At 31.7% G+C, this 10,824-nt stretch overlaps 2 protein-coding genes across 2 annotated transcripts; one reads left to right on the top strand and one right to left on the bottom strand.

The window, feature by feature from the left end:
• The first annotated feature begins 129 nt into the window (after positions 1–129).
• On the top strand, positions 130–3,864 carry LOC101510143 (uncharacterized). The gene is made up of 5 exons (XM_004496113.4): positions 130–384; positions 744–878; positions 1,345–1,461; positions 2,084–2,188; positions 3,454–3,864. Exons 1-5 carry the CDS (start codon positions 238–240, stop codon positions 3,616–3,618), a joined length of 669 nt encoding a protein of 222 aa, XP_004496170.1. The 5' UTR covers positions 130–237; the 3' UTR covers positions 3,619–3,864.
• A 3,291-nt stretch (positions 3,865–7,155) lies between these two features.
• LOC101509830 (uncharacterized) lies at positions 7,156–10,448 on the bottom strand. Its single transcript, XM_004496112.4, has 2 exons — positions 10,280–10,448; positions 7,156–9,390 (listed from the first exon to the last, which is right to left on the bottom strand). Exon 2 carries the CDS (start codon positions 9,381–9,383, stop codon positions 7,611–7,613), a length of 1,773 nt encoding a protein of 590 aa, XP_004496169.1. The 5' UTR covers positions 9,384–9,390; positions 10,280–10,448; the 3' UTR covers positions 7,156–7,610.
• Positions 10,449–10,824: the final 376 nt, after the last annotated feature.

The following is a 10,824-nucleotide window of genomic DNA, read 5'->3' as shown; positions in this document are numbered from 1 at the left end:
GGGTACAAAAGCCAATTCTAAATTTATAAACGTGTGATATTGGGCTAAATGTAGAAAATAAATTTTTCCAACATTTTTGTTGTGGGCCGTGACTTGGGCTTCCTGCGCGTTGTCTTGATTCGCTCCTGCTCGCGTTCTTCTTTGTCCGGTGTTTCTTCGGTGCGCGCATCGTTCCTACTCACGTCCTGCAGAGTTAACAAGTGGTGATTGTTCTATTCAAAGATTTTTTGAATCCGAATGGGTTATCTTCAATTTGGAAGACATGGTATTAGGCAAATCATTAGATTTAAAGACGCCGTTAATGATAGTGTTGTGGTAAACCCACTCTTGTATGCATCTCAAGGACTCAGATACAACAGGAAGCTCCAAGTCATCCTTACAACTGTAATTATCTATCTCAATCTTAGGGTTTTAAAATTATCCTTGCGGTAATAGTTGTGGTCGCATTGCAGCGGCTTATGCAACTTCATTTTTGTGATTACATTGCTATTTTGCCAACATAAAATGCCATTATTATCTATTTCAGGGTTTTTATTAGGTAAATTGGTAATGGTTCCGGTTGCATTGTGATCCTTGATACTCTGGAGAATTGCGATGCAACCTCAATCGCAGTTGCATTGTGGTTTGGATTGCGCTCCTAGTCCTTTATTTAAAACCCTAATAATCTATCTTGTGTTGTTTGTTTTTCAGGACTTGATTTAGATTCTATTTTATTTATGATATTTATAATTTCAAATTTGCAGGACATAGATAAGCTGGGAAAGGCTGGTGATACTGTCAAAGTTGCCCCTGGATATTTTCGCAACCATCTCATGCCAAAGCTTCTTGCTGTCCCTAACATTGATAAGTTTGCTTATCTCCTCACCGAACAGCGCAAGGTTTTCTTTTGGTCTTTAATGTTGGTCAATGTCATTCATCTTTAGGAGCACTGTTGTTAAATAGCGGAATAGAATTTGAACAAATTGCTATTGTTCCACGATATGCAATTTAGTATACAAAGTGTTATCAAATAGCATAAGTTGAACAAACTATTTAGTAACGTTTTAAATTTTTGATATGATAATGCTGTAGTATATCTGATCTTTCTCTGTCTTTCTTTGTTTAAGTGAATGTCTGCGTGGCAATCACTGTCAACATTATATTTCTATGCTTGTCTTCTTGGCACGGAAACATTTATATATACTTACATAGGAGTTAGGATCCTCTTCATTTTCCGTCCTCTCCATTTCGTCCATTACTATAGTTTTGTGAAATGGAATAGATCTCAACTCCTCACTTAAGCAGTCTTTATAACTAGTTACTTTGCCTTCATTAATTGCTATTGTTATGTTTTAAATGATTCAGATTTATCAACCTACTGAAGAAGTAAAACAAGAAGATGTTATTCTTGTTAGTGAGTCAAAGGAAGATATGATGAAAGAGTATGAAAAGGCAGCCCTGCGTCTTGATAAAGCTAAGCTGGTTTGTAGTTTACTCTTCACAGTTTTTCAAGTCTGTTTGATTGACATCATCTCTGTGGTCCTTTTCACATAATTATTTTCCTTTTCCATTTAGATGATGATTGCTTTATATTTACTGTCATTCTTTTGCATATATTATATAGTTATTATATAATATAGTACACAATAAGCTACCATAAAATTATAAGAAACATGGCCAAATTATATATGTCTTGTAAGATATAAAATCAATAAGTCTAAAGTAATAATTAACAGGAGAATCTTACACACCAACTTTTATTGTGTTAGTTTTCTTTTGGTTGAATTAAATTTTTTTAAACAGTTACAAGAAAAAACCTTGGTTCAAAATCATCAATAGTTATGGATTTGTTCTACTAAATTCCATCGGTTTCCAGCTGGGAGTTTAGATTAAGTGGACGGGCCATTTAACTGATTTATGGGTTTTCTTGTTGAACTACTGGTTTGATTTTTACACTATTGTTGTGATGATACTCCCAAATACTGTAACTGTTGAAGTTATAAAATAGGAAATTTAGTTGATAATTTGATATAGTTTCATGTTAAAAACTCACTTGTTAATTAATATGTTCTTGTAACATGGATTGGATGTGATAATTTATTAGGTCTTGCGGAGGTTAATTAATGTTCAAAAAGCGAAGTTGCGTGAATCAAAAGATGACCCCTTGGAGTTACGCATACCAGTGACGAAAAAAGCTCTTGTGGCTGAGGTAATATTTGTTTGTCATTGTTTAAATGTTTTCTTGATAGCATCTTAGTAACAATTATGCCTCGAGAGAAACTTTCTTCGCCTGTTCGATCTCTTTGATTTGTTGATATATTCAGACCAACAAATTCTCAACCTCCTGGAAACATTATTAGTATTATTTTGGGACAATCCAAATGTCAGTCAGTGTTAATCCACAAGATTAGATGTCTCTGAACCCTAGAACTGAGAGCCAAGCCAAAGTGGCTGAATGCTCTCCTAGTCCTAATAATTTTTTCCGCACTTCCTCTCCTCTCCTCTCTCTCATATATATATATATATAAAACTCCCACTTTTACAATTTCTGTAATAACTCACTCTTCCTTTCATGTTCACCGTCATGTATCCTCCTCTTCCTTCTATGGTGAACCTGACAATTCTTAAGTCTATTACTGTCATTTGCTAATGTATCTTTCTTGCCGTTGTTAGTTGAAGCTTGGAAGTTTAAAAAATATTTCATAATATTATTGTGTACTTACACTTTTTAGAGGTTTATAGATTGTCTCTCAGTTGTTTCCATATTTCATAAAACTGCATGGTACCCCACTACTCTCTCCCCCCTTATATAACAGACTCCACTTTCTTTCTCTCCTCGTAACTACCTGTTCCCTCTTCCCTAATTTCTCGCTAAAGTAGACTCTAAGTGGGCCATGGATGATTGGTCCTATGATATAGATAAGAGACCCATCACTCTGTATTCCCTTTTACTTTTTACCTTCCCATAATATTCAATAATTTACTTGACACACTTAACTTTGCATCGGGTATCAACTGCAATACTTTTGATATTCTTGTTAAAAGTTTGATGAAGTTCTTCCATGTTAGTAAATCCAAATTGTACTTTGTCCGATTTTTATCAAATTGAAAGAGGGTTGCTTATCTATTTAGAGAAGGGAATGCTAAAGAGAAAAGAAAAGAAAGACCTTGTGATATGACAGTTTAGTAATATATCATATATAATTTCTATGAAAATAATCCTTGCTCAGTATTGAATGCAAAGATGATTGTTCTAGCTTGTGCGCTCTCTACAACACAGTCATATTTAAAGAATTTTATCTGATTTGAAGTGTTCGTTTATGTTGCAAATCATATCTTATTTTTAAATTGCTTTCCTATATTAAACAAAATTAGGATCCGTATTCATCTTATTAATTTCTTGTGTTATAATATCTCTTCTTTATCCTTTATTATTTTTCTGGTACTGACTTTTAGTGTTGTGCCTTTTTTAAGATTGCAAGACAACTTTGTGTGAACATCACACCTGAGAATCTACATCTTCCATCACCTTTATCGACTGTTGGAGAATATGAGGTGCCACTGCGTTTACCAAGGTCCATCGCTTTACCAGAGGGCAAGCTTAATTGGACATTGAAAGTTAAAATCCGAAGTAAATAAATTAGTTATCTTTTTGAATCCAAGTTCATGAATGTTTTGGTTTATACTGATAAATTCAACCAGAGGATTGTAGAAGTGTAAGCCTTTTCGAAACATATTTTTGTTGGTAACATTTCCTCTTTTAAAAACTCTGCTTGTCAAATATTTCTGACTTGCAAATGATTTTGATCATGTTTTATCATCCAGTCCGGTCTTAAACACAGCCATCTTCCTATATTTATTCCAATTTGGACTTTGGTGGACCAATTTGCAATTTAACCCTTCAGAGGGAGTAATACACTTATCAATTCAATTGCAATGTACATTCTTAGTAGGTAAACAACTTGTTGTATAGCTCAGAGATTGATGCTGTTTTATGTGGTGGCGATAATGATAAAAATAGTCTTAACTGTTGAATGAGGTTATTTGAATTGTTTGAGAGAAATTACAATCAAACTCCATGGACATAGTAGAAAAGTACTAGCATACATAATAGAGACTTCACATAACAGAAAATAATTCAAATCTTAGACAATAAGGACATGTTAACCAAAAGTATGTCGATCACAATGACATCTAGCCCATTCAGCATGTTTTCATAAATAATTCTTTTCCTGGGACCCTTTTATGTATCTAAAGATCTGAACGACTGCATTGCATCCCAATGACCTTATCAGCTCCTGTTTAACTGAAGAATGAATTCTTATACCATTGGAATTATATATATATATATATATATATATATATATAATTTAAATACATCATATTAGATCTCTATCTTGTTTATTATACAAACCTTATACTATAGTACTATACAAACCCAATATGAGAGGATGTAATTTAATGAATACAAAAAAAAAATAGTACACATCAGATTAAAATATAGTTTTTTGAGTAAACTTACTAAATATATTTTATACAATCTTTGTAATAAATAACTTGCCATCCGATAAACTCTAATTTAATGTTTTTTCTATATATTATTGTGATTTATTTTTAGAGTAATTAAATATTATTATATAAATTTTTAATTTAATTTATTTGTTGTTATGTAGCTTATACCATTGGAATTATATATATATATATATATATATATATATATATATATATATATATGATAAAATGAATTTTTTAAGAGATAAAAGACCAAAATAACTATTTATTAAAGGATAAAACATATATTTTGGAACGAAAAAAAACATTTGCATGAGATAGTTCTCATCTCTTCCACAATTTAAAGATTTTGAATTTGAATCCAGCATTGAAATATAGGAGTCTTAAAATCCAACTTAATTTGTTATCTTTAATGACTTATCAACCTTATAAATTATTTTGGATTGTTTAATGGTTTTCCTTTAAAGTTGAGTTTTTTTTGAAAATATGAAATCTCATAACATAATAACATAATGACAAAATTATTTTAGACACTTTAAAATGGATGACTTATTTTTCAACCAGTCTCTTAAAATGAGAAAAGTATCATCAAACCGCACACCGACGGAAGAAAGAAAACAAAGTTGTTGAGTTCATGCGCAACTTCTAAAAACAGGATGAATATCCTCTTCTTTCTCGTGACAATGAGGGGCATAAACGGTCAATTATTACTTCTCTTTTAATCAACTTTTTTTTCACCGATAAGCCATTGTATAAAATCTTTTAAGTTAAATTAACATGTTTTAGTAAAGTGATATTCCAAAGTCAAACCGAAGAATTTCATCATGTAACAAATTTTGAGAGGCATCGGCGTCATCCTAATATTTGACTGAATAGTAGACGCTACTTATAAAAATATATATATATTTTTTAAAATTTATTTACTTAGATGCCAAGAGAAAAGATCCATAAAAGTGGAGGAATATACATATTTTATAATATCTAAAAATAATATTTTAACTTTTTACGTTAAGTTTCAATTTTTTTACTCACGTTTATTTTCAACTAGAATTAATAATCAATATATACTTTAATTTCAATCTCAAGTGTGTTCTATTCATACTTTTCTCCTTAATTAAAGAAATGTTTAGTTGATCACTACATCATTGTTGTTAGTTTACTTAAAATCAATGTCACTTTGAGGCAAAGAATGTACTCTTGGAGTCTTGATGAATTTTGTTCCTCTCGTAACTACTAATACTTTCTTCCCACGTTATTCCCAAATACAGTAACTAAAATAACTCTATTCTCGGATACCTCTTTTTTTAAAGATAAATTTAGTGATTTCTACACTTGGAAGAGAAATATATTTATACATGCAAGATGTATTAGGGGTGTTTAAAAAAATCAAAACTGAACTAAACTGCATAAATAAACTGAACCTAACTATTTTTGAATTGAATTGATTTATAAAAATTAAGAACTAAACTGTTTTCGAACTGATTTTTTAAAACTAGAATTGAACCGAACTGGTTTATAGCTTGAAAAAACTGAACCGGACTGATTTTTAGTTTAAAAAATTGAACCGAATCGATTTTTATTTTAAAGAATTTGAACCAATTTTTTTTAGAAATAATTAGGGGTAATTATGTAAAATTTAAACCGGCTCACCAGTTTATAAAATAATTCGATTCGAGTTTTTAAACTGAAAATCAGATCGCTTCAATTTTTGAACTGAAAACCAGTTCGGTTTGATTTTTTAAACTGAAAAGTAGTTCGGTTCAATTTTTAAACGGTTTTAATTTAGAATTGAACTTTGTCCATCTCTAAGATGGATATCATTCTTTATTTTTAAGGCTTAACTCAACACCAATATATATATATATATATATAATAAAAAAATAAATACCAATATAATTAAATTGAATGACTTATCTCAAATTAAAATTCAAAAATTGAGTAATTAAATACCGATATAAATTTACGCTGATATTTATCATCTTTTCATAGAAAAAAAATAGTATCATTTTTCGTAAGCCAAATAAAATTGGGTAATAAAGGGCGTCAATGATTTGGAAAAAGTCCAATCCTTTTCATTCAAAAGAAGATAATGCTTCATGACCACACAAACTTTACTGATCCACTTGTGTTTGGTACATTCAATCTTGCCAAGAATTTTCCTTATTATTTAGATGATGTTGATATCATCATTCAGACCGTGCACTAATAAAATACTATATGAAGGATAACAAAATAAAATCATAAGCCAAATGTTTCCTGAGAGGAAAATAGGAAACAAGAAGTAATATGAAACGTAACAAAAAGATTTATTTTGTTGAGAATGAGAGAAAAAAAAAATTTGAGCTAGATAGTAGATACCACATTCATTTGATTAAATGGAAAACTGTAAATGAAAAAATATAAATTTTCTTTTAAAGGACAAATATGTTTCTAAACAAACGGATGGATTAACTCGGTCAACGGTCCACTCAGGTCAACAGTCCATGCATTCACTCGGTCATTACGTTGAGCCAGCCATTTAATTGAGATTGAATAGTATAGATTTCAAACTTTGATATTTCAATTTAAAAAAATTAAAATCTGCATTGAAATCCGAACCGTATGAGAAACATTAATTTCATGTATAATATAGAAATAGTCAATTACTAGGAATAATTGTAGATATCCATTAACAAAACAGACATTAACACTTGGAACTAAAATTTACAAACTGCCATTTCCAAATTTCCATGTCCCACCACTCAAATATCACATAGAAGTAACCATTATGGCAATAAAGCTATACAATTAACATATATATGCTCATAAATATATGCACTATCAATAGCATGTAGAAACCATGAGACAATCTTTGATGAGACCAGCCATCATGTTAAATCAACTAGGATCTCCTTACAGACAAAATTAATGCTAAATGTTTAATACACAACATTCCTCATCACCAATGCATTTCTGTCACAAATATTTATCTCATACTCATCTAAAACTTGATTGCACTGATTTAGATTTAAGACACCAGACCATTGGAAGCTTGGTGTCTTGGAAAGTTTTCATTGCCGATCAATGGTCACAGACCATTGGAAACTTGATTGCATATGCATTCAGTTCAGTAGAGGATATCAATTATGCACTACACTATTGCCAATCTCTAAGATACCTGTATTGAGATCCTTAACATATCTCCACACGTAATTCAGACCAACAAGAAGCTCAATGATTATTGCTTCTGTTTTTTCTTGATTTGCAAAGTAAAGAGTTTGTACCAGCAACACATTCGTCCGGGAAACAAAACTCAGCTGCTCGTAACTTCTCTCGGATTGCCATCTTAACATGTTGTGAGCAAGTGGGGCCAACCATTCTAATATTTTCGTCATTGCTTCGCTCCATTCTTCTGCTAGACTTCCGTCGTAGACAGCCGCAGCCATGCCTTTGGAATACGGCTTTAGCTTAGTCCTTAGAGAAGCACTTACACGTCTCGGTAGCATGTTGTATAGATCATCTCTTGCGTCGAGACCAATCAAGTGTGGAGAAGCTGCTAGCTTCTCAATCACCACAATGACATTTGCATAGTGCAGGGCTAAAGAAGCGGCACCAAGGGATTCGGACGGAGGCTTTAACTTGCAGAGAGAAGTGAATGTCGGTTGAGTACAGTGAGCTGCATTTCTGGAAGTAAGAAGGACTGAATCAGCACCTTTGTGATTCTGAGTTTCTAACAGAACATCATTTGGGTTTGAGCGACAGTCAATGACCGAGGAACTATCTGCAGCCATACAGCCTTTGAAAGGTCCTACTTGAGTTACTCGACTATGTCTCGCGTTATTTTCCTTCCCACCTGTGGTGGTTGAGTGGCCATGAAACTTCCAAAACTTGCTTTCTTTACTTGTTCCATTATCGGCTACCGGTTTTTTCGAACTTCTTCCGAGAGGACCTGAGAAAAAATTGCCACCTCTATACTTTCCTGAAATTTGGCCCGACTTTGCAGACGAGTCACCACCCGAACGGAAAATGCTAGTTTTATTTGCTCTAACATTTTGATCTGATTTAGCAGTAGAAGGACCAAGGGGTCCTGAAGCAAATCTGTTAACATTATTTTGAGACGGATGGATTGAATGTTGCAATAGTTCCGAGACCGATTGACTGCTATGAATGTAATCAGAATGCGGAACACTCCGATTCTTGGTTTTACCAACATCTGTTACCTCATGAATTCCAAACACATTGTTGATCCTACTGAATATTGTAAATAAAGATCTAGCTAAAAAGTATACAGTGTAATCATTAGTCCTGTTCCATAAAGAGTTAGATTGTAGATTCTTCACCTCCAACCTCTTCCATGCAACCTTCTTCTGATACTCGATTAAATTCGGTCCATCCGACTCACTATACACCTTCATTCTTTGAAGAGTTTGCTCAAGATCAGTGAGCATTTCCATCTCTTGGTACAAACTTGCATTAACTGATACAAACTTTTCCATCCTTTTAACCTTTTTTTCCATTTTCTTAGAAGACAAAACCCACCCATATGAATCAAAACCACGGGTGATAAACCTATCAAATGCCTTCTCAAAATCCTTCATTCTTGAATCACTGCACTTCTTTGCAAGCCTAGCCACAGACTCGGCCACGTGTGCCATACTTTCGACCATCTCTTGACTGATTAAACGAACAATAAAATTCTCGTCGTCTGAAATAAGCTTCTTGATACCGACCGAATTTGTAATCTCGTCCCTCAACTTGGCAACCTGTTTATCACTCAAAGACTGCCATAAATTAACAAGCTTGGACATTAGTTTCGCAGCTTCGAATGCTAACACTCCAATCACTGCTTTCTCGGAATCAGGATCCTCCTTACGTATCTTCCATAGACTTCGAAACCACGATTCAGCTACCATCGCTAACCTAAGAATGGTAATAAACAAAATGCACTTTAAGACAAGTCCTTGGTAATATCTCAGCAAATAACACAGAAAATATCGTTAAAAAGGGTTCTAAATATAAAACTTGAATATATTTCAACCGTGCCAAACTATTGCAAGCATCGTTGTTTAAAACTTGAAGATATCTTCTACTGTAGTTTTGAATTTTTTTGAGAAAAACCATGTTTCAAAGTATAACAACTTCTATTTTGGAATTAAAAAACATTATTTTCCTCATGAAACCAAATCTATCTTTGCTTGTTGGATGTGAAACTGAGACTGAAAAAGCAATGAGAATAAATGAATAATTCCCTGTAAGTTCTAAATTTTAACTTCAAATTTTGATTAAAAACATTCAACTTAACCTGAGATTAGTCATAATCAAAAACATAAAATAAAATATACTAGAGAATGACTGGCTTTTCAATTAAAAAAATAAAAAATTAAATATGCCAGTAAAACAAAATCTAAATATTGTGTCCAGTTTATATGATTTTACCTGAGCATAAAATTCTAAAAATAATAAGTAATTTCTAGCATCAACTCTTTTATGGTAATATTGTTGAAGAATATATACTAATTAGAAAAAGGAATAACATGACATGGACAAAAATATATACCAATTATCACTCCAATTACAACAAAAACAAAAAATTAATTATTCATGTAAATCAGCAAAACCCAGATTTCAAAAACACTCATAAAAACCGTAACTTTGCAATCTGTTTTAAAATTGTTAAACATTTAATTTACATCAAACACTTCAACAACTTGTTTGGCTCACATGGGTAAAAAAAATTCACAATCTAAAACACAAAATTCATAATAGGTTGCATCAAGTATGAAGCATAATGGAAGACCCAGAGACTCACCGATAAAAAAAACAAGGACTTGTTCACGAATCGTTCAGCTGAGAGGTAAAATAGTGGAAAATGGGAAGTGTGGGAAAGAGAGAGAAAGAAAAGTAAGTGTATGGAAAATGTGCAGTGAACGGAAATTGCACAGAAAGAGAGAGAAAGTGAGCGTGTGAATGTGAGCCAAAAATTTCTTGCTTATTTTTATTTTATTTTCCCACTACAGTATACTGGTACTACTGTTAGTGTTATTTTCTGAAATCAAATCAATTAATAGTTAATTTGATGTTAATAAGCATCTTTAAAATAGTAATTTTGTCTTTTTTAAAATAAATTAAAATTTAAAAAATCTGAATAAACAATTTTTAATAAAAAAATGTCTATTTTTTCTTAATAATAAAAATTATATATATTTTTTAAATATATAAGCAATATAATAAATATCACTAAAAATTCACATATTTTCGTTATTAAAAGTTGAACATAAAATATAACCGATATTTTGTATTTTTTTCTTGTAGAGTAAATGTGATTTTATCCTTCGTAATTTAATTTTATAAATT

The sequence above is a fragment of the Cicer arietinum genome, chromosome 4 (genome assembly GCF_000331145.2).
Source record: "Cicer arietinum cultivar CDC Frontier isolate Library 1 chromosome 4, Cicar.CDCFrontier_v2.0, whole genome shotgun sequence".
NCBI lineage: Eukaryota > Viridiplantae > Streptophyta > Magnoliopsida > Fabales > Fabaceae > Cicer > Cicer arietinum.
This window is presented reverse-complemented; position numbering and strand designations above follow the sequence as displayed.